The sequence below is a fragment of the Anabrus simplex genome, chromosome 9 (genome assembly GCF_040414725.1).
Source record: "Anabrus simplex isolate iqAnaSimp1 chromosome 9, ASM4041472v1, whole genome shotgun sequence".
In the NCBI taxonomy this organism is placed as follows: domain Eukaryota; kingdom Metazoa; phylum Arthropoda; class Insecta; order Orthoptera; family Tettigoniidae; genus Anabrus; species Anabrus simplex.
In genome coordinates, this window is record NC_090273.1 from 125,224,639 (window position 1) to 125,243,005 (window position 18,367).

Genomic DNA, 18,367 nt, shown 5'->3' on the forward strand with positions numbered 1-18,367 from the left:
TTACTGTGTAGTCATCAACATCGAAACTGGACCATGAATGAATGGGAGGCATGTGCTCTTCACAGATGAATCCCACTTCAGTTTGCAGAATGATTCCCATCACACATTAATCTGGAGAGAACCGGGTAGCCAATACAACCACAGGAACATCGTGGAACGGGACCAGTAAGATGGTGGTAAGTATGGTGTGGAGCGGCATCACGGCTGTACGGACCTGCACATCTTCATGGGTGATTCGAGGAGCACTGTTAACGCTCGGAGATACAGGGATGAGGTACTGAGACCACATGTTCAACTCTTCAGAGGTGCGGTTGGTCCAGACTTCCTCTTAATGGACGATAATGCCCGACCGCACCACGCTGCTTGGTGGATGAATTTCTGGCTGGGGAAAACATTCATCGCATGGACTGGCCAGCGAAGTCTGCGGATCTGAATCCTATAGAACATGCCTGGGATGCATTGGGGAGGTGAACTGCATCCCGTCAGCCTCCACCAAGGACCCTCCAAGACTTTTGCATTGCCCTTTCGGAGGAAAGGGATCGACTGCCACAAGAGCTCTTGGACCATCTGATAGAGAGCATGCCATGTCACTGCAAAGCATGTGTGGCTCTTAGGGGTAACCATACACCCTATTAACAGCATAATTTGTTGTGGAAGACATTGCCAAGTTTTGTTAGTTGTTGTCAAAGGTGTACCTTAGCTATCAGAACCTTTCTGACACTGTTTTTTGGACAAGTTGTGTGACATATGGTGTGTGATTCAGCTTCCGTTCGATCAGCAATCCATCTAACATTCCTATCAGGCGGTATGGCCTCCTTTACTGATTATGCTCAACTTTTGGACACTAGTGTATATTCTTTTCTGAATATTAAGCTGTATTGAAAAGGTGGACTCCTTCCCTTGGACTTAACATACTATGCCAACCTGGACTGAATAATACCCGCACCTCAACTTTTCAATGTCAAATTTTGAAATAAATATGTTGGAATTATTTGTGTTTATGTGGTATCCCACAAACCATTAGTGTGTGGCTAAATGAAAATAAATTTTTCAAGTTATTCATGATGTATATTTGGGTTTATGCCATGTAATGAACTATATAAACACTCTCGACGCATTTCAAAAGAAACCTTGCCTTTCTGGTCTAAATGATAAATTTCAATTTATTTTTTATTTTACTATATCTTTTCTGTAACTAGCTGATTTATGGAAATGTGAATATTTCTCTAAATCTTGTTAGTTTGTAGATGTATGTCAGATCAGAATACTTTTATAATGCTCACTAGCTACTGTTTAATTGCCATTTTCTACAGTCTGTGTTAAAAACCTTTTCTGATCCAGCACTTCACTGAAGAAAATGGTTCTAATGTACATCTTGTCAAGGTCGTGGTATAGGAGTTACAGATCTATTTGGTTAGATTTCCTGACATTCTTAATTTATAGGAAGATTTGAGATAAGAAAATACAGCAATTTAATAAAGGAAAAAATGGAAAAGATGGTAAAGTAGTCTATAGTTATTAACAGTGGAAGAATAAAGTAACAATTGCTGAATATGACGGACTACTATTAAAAATTAAAAAACACATTCTCTAAACTGATCTTGAATAATTTGATGTCCTAAACAGGGACAGGCTTCATAGAAATTGACCAGCAAGAGAGTACAAGATTTCTTCCACTTCTTCAGTATAATGCAGTTTTATAGTTCTGTACCTTTTCTTGCATAGACATAAACCTTAGGAAACATAAATCCCTGAAAATGGTTGATCATTTCCACAATGATCAGGTTATGTTGTGGACAAGTTTTATGCCCCACCAACCAATTCTATATTTACAGAGATAGTGTGGTGCTGGAATTTTTCCTGCAATAGTTCCTTTTACATGTTAGCAGATCGATCCACACGAGGCACCATTACACTGAGCTAGGATAAAACCCCAAAAGGCCAGTGTTCTACTCTCTGAGCTTTTCTTCCCAAATAGGTAGGTTTTCACTGCTTTGTAGTTAATAAGAAAAGTTTCTTTCTTTCTTCCTCACCCTCTCTCTCTTTTTGCTCCCTCAAATCAGAGGATCATATCCGATGAGGCTATTGTTAAATTCCTTCGTACTTTTGCGGTCCTCAGACAGATGTGGTGCACCAGAAAGGTATAATCCAGTTACATTCTTTATAATATTGGACCAGCGATTGGGTCTCACCATGGTATTTCATCCTGGGAATATTTCCAAGAATGATCCATATCTTAAAGTATAGCATTTCTGAGACGATTTTGAAGTTCTTTAAGATGTCTGCTCGTTCATTTCTTGATTCTATTATTTTATTTACATTATGATAATTTCAACAATTGAAACTAAACCATGGGCAAGGGTCTATGTTAAGTTTATAAAAACAGAGTTATCTGCAGAATAAACGTGTATGATGCCTCTTCCATCTAACTATAAACTGAGTTTTAGCTTACGATAATACATGACATCACTCTGCAGAACATTCTGCAGTGAAATACATGCTTTGAAAATCACAGAGCAAGGGTCTATGTCAAACATGAAAGTAAAGTTCCTTCTTCCTTCGCGCTAGTTACAACAATCATTGCAACCGTCTGTTCTGCAGTACACAGCAAGTGTTACTCTGCTTCTGAAAACAGAATTTTTTCTCATTACCAAAATGAACATTAAATCTGATAATAGCAATGATCGTTACACCAATCACCAAGCACCATAAAGATGATGACCAAGAACAGAACAGAAAAAGTAAACCAAGTGAATGGAAAGACGTCAAGCAAAATCAGCTGTGATAGGAGAAAGTCCTACATCAGCAAACGAGAAAGTGTGCTGAGGAACGCAGAAGTATTTGCTTCAAATGTTTAATTTTCAATATATTTTCAGGCCTAAGTAAATTTTACTTATTCTTGCTTTACTATGAGTAATAAACATTATCATTTAACACATTAAAGTGGTGGTGGTGTTGATTGAAGAGGAAGTAAAACTAGCTAACCATCCTCAGTTAACACGTTCACTCTGAACAATAGACTCTTCTGCTACAGTGTTGGCCCAGCAACTTTTTAACACAAATAACACTTTGACAAGGAATGGCAGAACATTTATTTACAAGGAAACTGTTGATCATCATCATCATCATCATCATCATTTCTTTGCTCCAGCAAGCCAGGTGCGGTTGTGTATGAGCCTCGTCCAGTTTGTCCTATCCATCCACAGATGCTGCTCATATATGCAATGCCAGTTCACATCTCTAATTTCAAGGTCCTTCAATATCTGTTTTTCCCAAACATCATGAGGTCTTCCTCTTGGTCTCTTCCCAGAAACATTGTGGTCAAAGTATGTTCGAGGAATCCTGTGAGGGCCCATTCTTTCTTGAACATAGAGGCAACAAATTCCTAACTGACACAAACCACATATTCTAATACTGTTTTAGTGTGTGAAATCTGGCAAAACATCCTGCTGGATGCCACAATTGGCAAAAAATCGCCTTGTTTCGGAAAGTTTGTATTTCCTAACACATACTCTATACTTTCTGGTTGGGGTTCTACACTTCTTGGAGGCGAAATACAGAAGGACATTTTATTTTCCCACTGAGCCTAAAGGGAGGGTCTTTGGATGGAGCTTGCTTTGGGAGTATTGTATGTCACATTTCAGTGAAAGTGATTAAAGACGAAGTAGAGGCAGGTGAGGCTAGATTGTCAATATTCTCTTCTTGTAGTATATGTCTGGATACAGCTTGCATGAACTGGAGGAAGGTGAGCTTTCTGGTGCAGTTGGACATACAGAAAAAAGAAAAAGCAGAAATGAATTTAAGCGTGTGCATTGCAGAAAATAGAGGCAAAAAAAGCTTTTTGGGCTACAGGACTGTTTTTCAAATGATAATGATGATATGGCCTCAGCTACCGTGTGCAGATATTGCCATCTGGTTGTATACTCGTCGATTTTGACATTACATTTTACTCTAGAGGTACTAGACGGCAGAGTAAACCGAATCTCTCGTGGGAGTCCACTACAGAGTTTTAATTAATTTTGTCGAGTGAACATCAAACGTGTGACCAGAGATCTTTCACATGCCAATATCATACGACATGGAGTGATGAATGTACTTCTTTCCATCCTTTAAAAATCCGACTACCTTTGCAAATGATCCAAACAGCCAGTTGATCGTCAGATGAAAAAATAAGGAGCAAGGTATTGATCTGTACTGTACTGTTGTAAACAATAATGCTGACTGGTTTAATTTCTTTGTAGCCATACTTTAACACTAATTCATACCAGCTGAGGAATTGCTGACCCTGTATTTTTGACTCTCTTGTCATGCCACAATTGAAGTTTGGGTCATCTATTCTGAGTATCATTTCCCCATTTTGAAGAGAAGTAATATAATTCCTGAGGTCTTTAGGAAGACCACGATTCATTCTAACTGTACCACAAGCTCTGGTCTGCATATCGTGTAGCTCTTTGTAAAGCTTGACACTGTTCCAGCAGTTATCCATGAATAGCTGATACCCCTGCTAGAGGTACAGTCGTAGTAAATGTAAAATTGTTCTGTCAAGAGTCATACCACTACCATCACAGAATTTCATATGTAAATATGTAACCAGAAGAGGATTCAAACACCGTTTTTATCATAATGCTGTACTTCACTATCTTACCTGGGTCGTACACCTGGAATTGAAGTCTCCTTCACTAAGCAAACATCCCGTCATCCAGAGCCAGCTGCGTAGTTGGAGTAAACGTGTCTGAAAATTTGTCCAAGAGTAATTCCAGAATGGGTTCTATTTTAAACAGTTCATCTTGATGTAAACTGCTGTCATTGAAATACAAAAACCTGAGAATCATCTCAAATCAATTATGAGGCATTACTTTAGAAACTATAGGTGACTCGAACACAGAATCCGTAACCCAAAACATTCTCCGGTTACGTTTCGGATTAATCCCACTGACGAACATCAGGACTAAAAATTTCTTCATTTCTTCCACAGTCGCAAGAACCCAAGGCTGGTACATGGAATACTTTATGAAGCGCGTGGCACAGCACTTACTGCCTGATTTGCGTAGAGGTTAGTTTGAACAACATACTGATAGAACTTGAGAATAAGAGTAAAATATAAGTCCACAAATGTCATTGTATCTTCATGGAAATCAACCTCAACATTTCCTCCTGGACTCCAGTGAAAGAAAAGAGGGAGAGCAATAAAGTGGAGATGAATCCAGATCGAACAGCATATCAATGTTTGTTTCATCTTCATTGTCGCCTTCACTGTCTATGACACTTTCCATATCAGATGGAATTAGCTCATGATCCGAATCTAGATAAACTACCATATCAATTATTTCCTCTTCGTCTAAACTTCTTTCACTTGAAATTCTAGAGTTTTTACTTCCGCTACACACATCACTTCGTTTCATTGCCGTTATGATGTGATTAACATGTGGACAAACTCTTTAAGAATGAGTGAAGAAAATAACTATCCTGACAATTCAACATAGAAATTCAATGCAATAACGAAAGCCTTAAGCAGTGTCTATAAGACATAATCAGGGAAACATAATAAAATCGTGGTCAGAAAGACTTTTTCACAGCACTTTCCACCAGAAGTCGACCACGGGAGTTTGCACAATGAAATCTTAATTGAGTAAAGTTGATCACGGGGAGGGGGCGAACGTATTGGTAACTAGTATTGTATTTCTATGCATGCTATATTTATCTCACTTGTTGATAAATAAGAATTTATACGTAATATATTTTGTTGCTGAGAAAATAACAGTGTCCTTTTATGGAACAAGGATCTATGTTATATTATTCTAGATATACCAACTCAGCAAGCAACAACGGATTTGGAACCAGTTTTCATAAAACTCACAAAATGTAACATAGGCCCTTGTTCGTGGTTATGATTCAATTATAGGATTAAGTTGAAAGTAGATCCAGTACTTCATTTATTCTGGCAGAGTATACCATCAAAGAGCATTGACAAGGATGTACAGTATTAATCTTTACAATCATGTACAAAACATATCATTCACAAGGTGATTAATCCTATCAATCATAAGAAATAAATTTCAATCAATCACAAGGTATTTACTTCAAGACAGCTCCAATTCAAAAGTGAGAAAATACAAATTTAAGTGTCTGATGCCACCTTACCCCAGTCGGCAGGATCTCCTTGTGAATGTATATCTGATCCTGTCTCTTCTGGTTCAGAAAGGAGATTTAGCTCATTGAGTACCTCTTCTGCTGCCCGGTCGATATCATCACCCAGTCCCTCATTCAACATCATACCCTAGAAACAAGACAACAGCTTTGCAACATCTTTGTAATTAGGGCTACATCTACTAATTCTCAGCATGGAACAGTTTATTAGAATTTTAGTGATTGTGTGTGCCTTGAACAAGTAAGGAAAATGTTTCTAAATAGAAAGCTCCAAAAAGAAGGAATATCTGAAGATCAAAACCTTGACATAAAAACTGTTATGTCTCGAGCCTCAATCGAGTTGCCGGTTATTCCCTGCGCTGTGTCTGGGAATGGATGATCCAACAGCTGCCTGACACATATAGCTTGCTCAGTGATATCAGTGTCTCAGGTAGTCTGCAATAAGTTTCCATACAGCACGACTGATTTTTATATTGCAGCAACTGATCAGTTTAGGGCATTTCATAGGTTCTGAGTTAAGTGCCTAATAAAGTATTTTTGCGCGCCGTACATTTAAAAATGCAATTCGCACTGAAAGTTTGAAGATTCATGAAGCTGAATTGCAGATACTGAACCAGAATATCATCACATGCTACAACACTTGTCTACAGGCTGAAGGAGAGCAGGAATGTTTCTTATGAAGTTAGTGGATAAAGGACATTACGTTGATTGTAAAATAACAATTGGGTTTCAAAATAAATATAATACATGTATATCTTTCAGGGAGTACAATGTTTTGTAAGTTCATTCTTATATTAACGCTTCAGGGAGATACCGATGCATTCCCTCACACACCACCAACATCCCGTAAAGGCAGGTTTGCCACAGTTACTTTTCTAGGTGGGAATGTCACTCGGGAAAGAAACGTCATTAACATAACTGAAGATTTTATGTGTTGGCAATAAGTTTGCGACAAACCACATATAATGGACAATTTTTCCAAAATCCAGAGCTTGCAATTGATTATGAATCAATGTGTGGATTTTTATTGCATCGCACCTAGTCGTGATATCCCTTTGTTGTGCAATGAGTGTAGAACAATGTTTTAAAATTAATTTACCAGGCAGAACATTAAGAGATGAAATGGACGATATTTTAAAATACATTGAACAAAACCCTTTCGTGTAGTAATCGTCAAGAGACAAAAGTAAATAAATTAATGAAAAAGAAAGAAAAAAAGTATGAGTAGAGATTTGATCAAGGGGCACAAAAGTAAGAGGTCGCAGCGAAAGCCACTGCGTCGGTTGAACTTGCTACGTGCTAATAGGCACATAAAGCATGTCTGAAACTTCGACCAGTTGAGTGTCTGCAGATAAGCCGAAACGTTCGCTAATTTTGACCCCTCTTTTTCCGAGCAAAGTTTCTGGGAATATGGTTGTTACACTTGGTGGGTTCCCCTCATCAGTGTTTCTTTCTACTTCAGATATCTTTTACAAAGGGATTACCCATTCATTGCCATTACCAGGAATCTTATGAAGATTAGCATAGTTTATGTTGAGCTTCAGAAGGGCTGTCCATCAAGATGTCAAATGGATATTTTCTGACATAAAATTATTGGCTGCCACGTATTCCTTAAAATGCGAGATGTCAGTAATGACCAGCCATCGAATGATTTTGTTCTCAACATTCAGCAAAACTAACTAATGCTTTTATTAACTGCAGTGGCAATTCCTAATGCTTTTATTCCATCAAGGCATCTGGACTACCTGGTCATAGCTAAAAACTTGTACAAAACAGGAAATTTGCAAACTATTGATATGTGTTATAGCGAAACTTCTCATGTACAGAGTACCAAGCCAAGTCTGTGCAACTTCTGTGGTGCATAGAAAACGTTCCAAGTGGCTCTGTCTGAAAGTCCTACAATTTCCTCGACAGTTTGCCGTATGATGACATCCAGACCCTCATGGAAATTTGGTGGTCAATGGGGCCATGTGCAGCATGTAAACAAAGAGAAGACATATATGTTGTTAATAGTAAACTTTTGATTCGGCTTTGCAGAAGTATGAGTACGTCGCTGTTTAAAACAGAAGTTAATCATTAAATACTCAACTCAGACATTTCACTGTTTTGCTGTCCGAAATGAAGTAAATAATTTCTCCTGAACCACGGTAGAGATTGCACTGTAGGCCTACTAGAATGCCGTGATTTACTGCTAGTGCTGAACTTTTACTGGCATTCATTTTTAGGCCTATGGATGAAAAGAGATTTTATCTTGTGTTGATTATTTGAAGAGCTGAATTGATGCTTCACGCAGCCACAGCTTGAACATTCTAAACCCTGTAAGACTCAGTACCATCACTCAAAATGTAAAACCATGTAGAGTTGAAAAATTTGAATTGCAGATTTCACTGTTAACGAAGTTAATCCTCCTCCTTAGTCCTTTGCCTTTGCTACAAACCTACTATGCTTTCATAACAGGGGGAGAACTGATAATCCCATGTGGCGCGCCCCAAGTGGCAGATAGGGGCGGGTCCTAACCGGCTTGCCGGTGGACTTGAGTGAAATAAAGTAGCTCTCATGGACCAAACACACAACCCATGGGTGGAGGATGCAGACGAAGAATACACCCACGCTAACCCATGCCTGTCGTAAGAGGCAACTTAAAGGGAACGTGGGTTGGTGACCATGGGGCCCTTACCTGTGTCCTGGCATTCCTTCCACTTATTTGTGCCAGGCCCCTCACTTTCATCTATCCTGTCCAACCTCCCTTGGTCAACTTTTGTTCTTTTCCGACCCCGACTGTATTAGAGCATAAAATCAACTTCATGGTCCGTATCGCACTTTAACAAATTCATAACTATTTTTTATTTTCCACCTTGTTGATACATTACTTCCTTAAGGCAACTTATTGGTTAAAAGTTAAAAACAAATGTTTTAATGTTGTCATTTAATCTTCTTATGCTATTTTTAAGGATACTTTCTCTCAAAGCATTGATACTTTGTCAATATATGACTTTTTCATCTGAACAGTGTTATGTGGTTGAAGATGTTAATAACATACGAAACATGTACCACTTTTAACCAATAAGTTGCCTTAATCAACTAATGTATCCACAAGGTGAAAAATAAAAAATACTTAGTTGTGAATCTGGTATTAGAGTATTCAAGGCCTAGGGAGTCTTTCGTTTTCACACCCTTCGTGGCTGTTGTCTTTCCGTGTCCAGTACTTCATTTTTCGAAGTGTTGGACCTTTTTATGTCCCCTGTGGGCGGGGGACGCAGATGAAGAGTACACCCATGGTATCCCTATCGTAAGAGGCGAATAAAAGGGGCGACCAAGGGATAATAATTTGGGAACCATGAGACTTCATTAATACATCTTTATTCCATATTAATCTCTGTGCCTGGTGGTAAAATGCACTCCCCCAGTTGTATCCTCCTACTAATTTCCACATCCATTCTTCCATTTTCTGTCAGTTCACTTCCCAAGTCTGAAGTGTTCTACTATTTCCAGTTTCTTGTTTTGCAATTCTGATAGCTCCTATTCCTTCTTTACTCCCTCTACTCATCACCATTGTCTTGCTCTTCTCAATGTTGATCCTCAATCCCCATTGTCCAATTCTTCTATTCTGAACATTCAGCTGTTGTACCACATTCTCATCATCTTTCTAGATCACATTATCATCTGCAAACATCATTACATTCATTTTTTCCCCTCTATAATCTTCTCTTGCTGCCTTTATGTCACCCATCACCATTATGAATAGCAAAGGTGACAACACACTCTCTTGTTTTAGTCCACTGTCAATTCCATACCATTCTGTTCTACCCATTGTTGTCTTCACACAGCTGTAGGAGTTATATACTGCTTTAATCATTGTTTATCATGCACGTATTATGAAAACATATTTCAAGCTCCTTGTAGAATAATAACATTTTCCCTACACATTTACATGAGAACAAACATATTTCAAGATCCCTGTAGAATAATGATATTTTCCCTATACATTTACATGAGAACAGCCTTTGTGAAATTTAACAAGATGTGAATGTACATAACCTAACCTCTGAAATTAGTTATGCACACCACTGTATCTTGAGAAGGAGAATTATCATATTCTTATTTTATTTCAGTACATAGTATTAAAATTAAGCAAACGTTTAATTCAGCCTTTATTTCTACGGAGTTAACAACTACAGTCATTGCACTTATTGCGAAAACATGTCATCCCAACGTTTGTTTACGTCAGTTGGAGTTGAGACTGTGAGCAGTCGCGCTCAAGATCGACTCGCTCGCGTGTGGCGAGGAATTGATATGGAAGATGATCGATCGCATTCAATATAAACGCTGGAGTAGTGTGTATGAATATTGATAACGGATAAAAACTAACAGGCCAGAATTTGCCCATAATAGCGTATGAATCAGTAAAAGGGTTGTCACTGTAACCGAGGATATTGCACAGATTAATATAGGAATTTTCAAAGGTCATAATAATACTGTCAATATGTATGTTTAGTCCTCAGCCCGAAGGCTGGTTGGATCCTCAACAGTTCCGCCATCAGCTGTCATAGATGGCCTAGGCATCACTGAAGAGGCGTCAATAAAACAGGTTCTTGTTTTTTTTTTTTCCTACTAGAGCGGCCGCGGTCGAATGTTTATCCGAGTCCGACATCTCGTTTTATCCCTAAGTGCCCGCACTCTAAATTCTTCTTCTGATTTGAATCATCCTTAGCAAGCTTATGATGTCTTTTTCATAGGTTCATAATGTCCCATAACCAAAACAAATAGAAATAAATATTTGAGAATTTTAAATTTCCTTAACGCTAAACGCAGGTTTTGCCCTATTGTGAATTATGTTACATCGAATATAAAACTGAATTGCTCTTAAGGAATAATTTTTGGGACTGGAAATTTCTTCGATTAAATGCGGGTTTACGCTAAATTGAGGTCAGAATGAATGTTTCCCACCTTTTCTTCTTTTCTTTGGCTACTACTTTTTTGCAAACTCTTTTCGCTTTAGTGTATCTGGCTCTACTCTCTTCAGTCTGTTTTGTTTTCCATTCCTTCCAAGTTTTCTACTTTTCATTTATTGTATCAGTCCACTATTCTGCATCTTTCTCTCTTACCTTTCCTGATTTCTGCCACATTTTCTCTGCAAGCTTTACAAATGCACTCTTAAAATTAGTCAATAAAAGTTTTCGTTCTTATATCTTCCCATCTATACTTGGTAATCATCTGGCTACGTTTCTTACTGAACCATGCATTTTCTATTATTAGTTGGTTCCACTTTCAACACTATGCCTGTATGGGATACGGGCGCACTGCTTTCCTGGTTGACGACAGGGCTCATGTCATACAAGCATGAATTTCTCATGTTTATATGCAGCTGCATATATCCCATATGGTTCCCGTCCTTTGCTTGGAGGTAGTAATTTATCTAGTGTCCACTAGAACGCAGCAGTTATTGGGAAGTTGAAACTGCAACAATAAAAAAGGGCAGAGTCTCTTTGCCTTGACCTTGACCGAGGCACTTGATGTGCCGTGTGCTGCATGCACCAAACCTGTCACACTGTCAGCTGTGTTACTGTGCAAACGTGCCCTCACGCCAGCTCAATGAGTAATATCTTGGATATTTTATCGGGAGAAGCAGGTTCAGAAACAGGTGACAGTGATAGAAATACTTCACGTACTGAAATTTAAGGTTTATTGTTTTGTTTAGATGAAGGGACCAGTACCATGAACATCTGCGAGAGCATCTGACCCTGATGATGACTGGTCAGAAACAGATGACCAACCACAGCTACTGCTCTTACAGTTGGCATCTGGTTCTACTCAGTTAGGGGAAGAGAGTGACAAAATGATGTGATGAAAAATATAAAGACAGAAAGAAACAGATATGCAGGTAGAACAATTGCAGCAATGGAACGTCAAGGCAAACTGAAGGAAAATTCCAAGTGACACCGGTGGTGTGCGGTATAAAATCAGGAATTTTTTTTTTTTTTTTTTTTTTGCATCAATTTTTCATGTGTGTTGTGAAGCAACCCAAAATCAGTGGTTATTGGTCTACCGATCCCTTTTATCAAACAGGATTTGCCAGTCAATTGCTGAGTCATGATATGTTTTAGGAATATTTTTAAATGTTACATCTAAATGACAATGTCACCTTTATCAAGAAGGCGGAATCTTTTCGTGACACTACTTAAACTTAGGCCTTTTTTTTTTTAATTACTATTTTGTGCTCAAGTGTATTTCCAGTTTTCAGCCCTATGAAAATCTAACAATAGATGAGGCTGTATGTCCATTTTGTGTTTGGGTAAGATGAGTTTATATCAAGAATAAGTACAAAGTGTGGTTTGAAATTGTATGTACTTTGCGATGTGGTAACAGGCTACGTACTGAATTGTGAAATATATGCCGGAGTCGCAGGGAAGGTTGACACCCGCATCCAGGCTCTCGTACAGAGATTATGCTCAACATTTTTTAGTAAAGGCCACTGTATCTATTTGGGCATGTAATATACTAGCCCCTCGCTACTGAATACTAGCTAGTGGCTTTACGTCGCACCGACACAGATAGGTCTTATGATGATGAGGGGATAGGAAAGGCCTAGGAGTTTGAAGAAAGCGGTTGTGGCTGTAATTAAGGTACAGCCCTAGCATTTGCCTGGTATGAAAATGGGAAACCACGGAAAACCATCAGGACTGCCGACAGTGGGATTCGTACCCACTATCTTCCAGATGCAAGGTCACAGCCGCGCGAATCTAACCGCACGGCCAACTCGCCCGGTCCATACTGAATATGCTGTGGCAAAAAAAAAAAACCTAGCTGTTGGAACTGTCATGAAAAACAGGAAGTGTTTACCCTCAGCCTTCAAAATAAAGAAACTGAAAGAGGACGGAATGATCTTTTTTGCGGAAAGGGCACCTTCTTGCTGTGAAGTGGAAGAGCAAGCGACATGTTTTTTGGCTTTCAGCGAAACATAAGCCTTCCACTACACTTGTTTTTGGCAGTTCTAAGGGTGGTGCCATACAGAAATGAAAGCCCGATGCAGTCACTGATTATAATTATAATATAAATATAACTGTTGTTGATAGAGCATATCAAATGAACAGCTACTACCCATTTGCACAGAAAACACAAATGGTGGAAGAAAAAAGCTTATATTCCAATATTGTTTCTTGTATCTGTTGTAAATGATTTCATTTTATATATAGTGTACCGGTTACAACCTGTACATGCTTATTTTTTGAGAGTTGATCGTATTTTATCACCACGCGTATTGCTTCGTGCAAGCCTGGTTTGTTTACATTCAGCAGGATGAGCGAGCAAGCTGAGAACAGCAGTATGCGTGACGTAGCCGCCGGGGCTAGTTAGATCATCCGCCTGTCATGCCACGTGCAGCTAGCCTGAACTCGTATGTTCCAGATTCAAGCGCCACACCTTCCGGAACATTCGATGGAGAAAAAATTTAAAACTCCTATAATAATTGTGGTAGCGACTTGATCAACATGTCATTTTAAAGGGAATTACATAAACGTCGCAATGCTTGAATTTCAAGAAAATCCGTCGAGGGATTCAGGAGATAACCAGCTTCACGGCATATGTGACGTAGATGTCCCCAAACCAAATATAAGGAAGTCTCAACATAGCCTGATACCTCAGTCAGTCAGTGACAGTCGAGTAGTCAGCGTGGCTCTACTCGCTGCCATCATCGTCGGAAGCTATCTCCGTGTGGTTATAGTCTCACTGGGGAACTCTGAATTTCCTCGAAGTCTTAATTTACGAGTGTTGAGGAACGAATTCTTCTAAGTCTTTATAAATGGGACTTGTAATATTTACGTGTGTTGAGGAACGAATTCTTCTAAGTCTTTATAAATGGGGCTTGTAATACTTACGAGTGTTGAGGAACTCTGAATTCTTCTAAGTCTTTATAAATAAGACTTGTAATATTTACCAGTGTTGGACTCGAACTTTTCGCCAGTGATTATTCAAGGACTTGGAATATTCACAAGTGATGAACTCTAAATTTATTCGAAGTTTCCATGAGCATAGACTTGTGATTTTTGCCAGTGATTACTTAAAGACTTCTAATTTTTGCCATTGATGAACTATAACATTATTGAAAGTCTTCATTAACATGGACTTGTCATTTCCATGAGTGTTAAAGAGTGAATTCTTGAAAGTCTTGACTAGTGATTTTACTAATGGTGTGAAAACTAATTATTTAAGGTTTTCATGAACTTTGACTTATCAATTCTGCGAGTGACGAAGAACACATTTTCGGAGTTTTGTGGGCATCAACCTCATTGTACTTGGGTAATGTGATTACCTTCAACATCGTCAGGAACCAGCGGAGGTCATCATGAGCATTGGGAATTTGAGGCGTATTCCATGCAACCAACCTGGATGGTCCGTCCGCATCTTGACGGAGTACTTGGGCATCTTCTGGAACGTGTTCCAGCCGGTGCGGCCTGGTGAGCTGGAGACCCGGGCCATTTAAAGGACAATGTGGAAGACAGCCCCTATCTACCATGAGGTGATGTGCAATTTAATATGCATTACATGAATAAACTCTTATCAAATCAGATTCAAACTTTTCTTGTAGATAGGACCCTGCCTCCTGTACCAAGCCCCAGCTATTATTCATCCAGTTTAGCCCTGAGAACTATTCCATGCTTACGTTGAAAATCAATCTTAAAGTCGGGCTCTTTTACTGGTACAATAGATGTATCAAAGATGTCTCTTATGGATTATATGAGAGTGATTAGTTTGAGGTTAACACGAGACATCTCAAAGCTGAAACATACTGCAAGTATTGATAGGGCTTTCGCTCATCATTTTCCAGATAAGGTTCCTCCAACAAAAAAATAAAGTGAATGTTACGCGGTATTGCATGGTTTGTTCAGAGAGGTAAGAAGGAAAGTGGTACGTGCATCAGAAAAGAGAGTAGATGGTGATGCAAGAAGTTCAAGTTTGGACTGTGTAATGTTTCCAGGACTACCATACAATTTACAAAGCCAGTTACATCCCCGCAGGGCAAGGGCCTCCTACCATCCGGTAGGGGTAGCTTAGCAGAACTCACTGGGTGAGCTAGTCCCTGTGAATTTGTTTCTTGTATTGTGGTGGATTTCAAGCAATTAACACATATTAATCAACACTAATCATCCTTTGTCCTTATTCCAATAATCTCAACCTTAAGAAAGTTCTGACTACTTATTTTATGTTCACAAATTATCACTCGTCCCTATTCCATTTACATGAAACATTACATTATGCTGTCCTTAACCACTGAACACCAGCCACTTCCCTGAATTCTTGAGACCATCTCGGTAATGGATGCCCTCTGTTTCTTTTTCCTATCCTGGGAACCCACATTGTATAGTGTTGTAGAGTAAGCCCACCTATCTTGATGCATCCTGCCCACGTGTCTATCGCAAGTCCATTTATGAAGCCTCGCTTTGATGTATGCAACGTCCATTCCGCTTCCTCATAGTTCTTTATTCTGCACCTTGTCATTGAGATAAATTCCCAAAATTCTTCTCTCCATTTTCCTTTGACACATTTATATCATCTTAACCCGTCTCTGTTAAGAGTCCAAATCTGGCTGCCAAATAGAAGAACTAGAATGATGCACCTTTCCAAAATTTCAAACCTTTTCTGAATGTTAATATTGTCGAGGACAGTGAATTATAGGCCCCGCAATTTGCTCCAGGCAAATCGTATTCTTCTTTGAAGTTCCTTGTTCAGTTTTCCTTTCAGGGTACCTATTTGGCCCAGATATATTCTCTGAAGTACTCTACAGGAGGGCCATCCACTACAAGTGACTCTGTGGTGTAAAGACTGGAAGGGCCAAACTATGATTTCAGTCAAAATGAATAACTTCAAAGATAAACTGGTGGTGGCTTAAGTAGTCACATTAAATGATTCAGTTTTGCTGCTGCTGCTGATGATGATGATGATGATGCTTGTTGTTTCAAGGGGCCTAACATCGAAGGTCATCGGCCCTGATTCAGTTTTAGTTTTATTGTTTGAGCAAGCTTATTGGTGTAACTTAATGTAGAAGTTTTCTTGATGTTTTTCATGAGACTACCCACTTGTGCATTCAGATCCCATTATAATTACTTCCTTGTCATCTATGTATTTAGAGCTCCCGTGGTTCAGGCGGCAGCGCGCCGGCCTCACACCACTGGGTTCCGTGGTTCAAATCCAGGTCACTCCATGTGAGATTTGTGCTCGACAAAGCGGAGGCGGGACAGGCTTTTCTCCAGGTACTCCAGTTTTCCCTGTCATATTTCATTCCAGCAACACACTCCAATATCATTTCATCTATCATTTGTAAATCATTGCCCCAGAGGAGTGCGACAGGCTTCGGTAGCCAATTCCGATCCTCGCTACTAGATGGAGACTTCATTCATTTCATTCCTGACCCAGTCAAATGACTGGAAACCGGCTCACAGTGCGTAATTTCAGGAATCTAGCCGGCCAAAAACTGTGTCTCGGAAACTAATGGACCGATTTACATAAACCTTAGTATATAACTGCTATTATTGGAGATAATTAAGTGTGTGGTCAATCAAGTACAAAGAACAAATTACTACGCCAGGAATAGAATTAGTAATCTTTGTAAATTTATAATCAATTTTTGTTATAGCTTTAAGAAATTAAATAGATGTTAATAGTGGGACATGCTGTTTAGAATGTTTAAAAACAGATACAGGAATACATGTACTTGCCAAACAATTTATTCATTAGATGCAGTTACATCAGAATCGCTATCGTCACTGTCATTATCCCCTTCGGCAGAACCAAATACAGGAGGCACAGACAGTAAGTTGAGCACTTCTTGTGAAAGCGAAATAAACTTCCTCCTCCTTGATTTCCCTAAGCTGGTGATATAAGGGTCCGATGATATAAGCAACCTATGGAAAAGGTCAGTATTTGTGTTTTTCTGGAAGATTTCCTATTATCTTTATTCCTGATCTCCTGGCTTCCTCGGAGAGTTGTCCAATAGGTATAATACAGTGCCTAATGACCTCCTCTCCATGACCCAAGAGTTTGTGAAAAGTTAAAGGCATGTAGTACGATTTCTATTTTTGTAAGTAAAATTGTATAGTTTCCTTTGCGTATATGCCAAATGTCACTTTATCAATGGCATACCCACACGAAAGAGTTTCTACAATGGCACGTAGATAGTTTATTAAATTTATATCTACTCCAGTAATATCCGCAGATGTAGAAGCCTCACTGAAGAATCTTCTAGCAGTTTCCATCATTGGTATTGCCAGCATTTTGCTTCGGATATCAATCAATAGACGCGTTTCCTCCCTGAACTTCTGTAGTGAAGTCATCTACAGTATTTATTTACTGCGTGTGTATTTTAGGCTTTAAATCAGTGCGTAAATGTATTGTGTTGAATGAGAGTTATGCGATAACCCTACGTGTGATTTATTTCTTTAACATTAATACTGTGATCTTTTGTAGTCATCTGGAGTATTTATTTATTATGCCTGTTTTCCTGCTTTTATTGTCTGGTTGGGTTGGCAATGGGGTCTTTGGCCTCGGGATTCTTGGCGGAGATTTATTTGGATTCTTTGGAAACCTACATGATGAAGAACGACAGGGAATTTGACAATATTCTGTTTTGGTCTAGATATGTGGACATCACATTAGAAATTTAGACGAATGTGTTAGGGACGCAACGGCTACTCTAGATGTACTTAATAACATTGACCCACAGATAAAATTTACTTTGGAATCAGAAAGTAATAAATCAATTAATTTTCTTAACTTAAATATCAACAGATCGGATTCCTCTTTTGCTTACAGTATTTTTAGAAAGCCTACACAAATGGCAGTTACTATTAGTCAAGACTCTGAGCACCCACAGAATAAAAAAAATTCTACATACAATAGTTTAGTAGAACAGGCTTTTAGGATCCCCATGATAAAGGCTAATTTGAATAAAGAACTTAATATAATCCGTTCAATGGCTAAGGCTAATGGTTTTAGTGAGCGCTTTATTGAACGTATCAACAAGTTTAGGTACCATTTACAAACCACTTTGGTCAAAGACAAACCTAATCAAAAGGTGTTCGCTATACAGGGTGTTTACAAATGAATATCGGAGTTTTAACGCCTTATAATATTGAATACGTTAAACTTACAGTTATACATTATATGTCAAATGAAAGAGCAACTCAAACAGTTTTGTTTGTTGGCACCAGTGCGCATGTACGTGCAA

The 18,367-nt window shown here is 38.8% G+C and overlaps 1 protein-coding gene across 1 annotated transcript in view; it reads right to left on the bottom strand.

The window, feature by feature from the left end:
* Positions 1–18,367, bottom strand: part of Cka (Connector of kinase to AP-1) — a 256,304-nt gene that overhangs the window by 139,706 nt on the left and 98,231 nt on the right. The window contains exon 6 of the mRNA XM_067153572.2: positions 6,142–6,277. Coding sequence (XP_067009673.2) covers positions 6,142–6,277 — 136 coding nt within the window. The remainder of the gene's footprint in view (positions 1–6,141; positions 6,278–18,367) is intronic.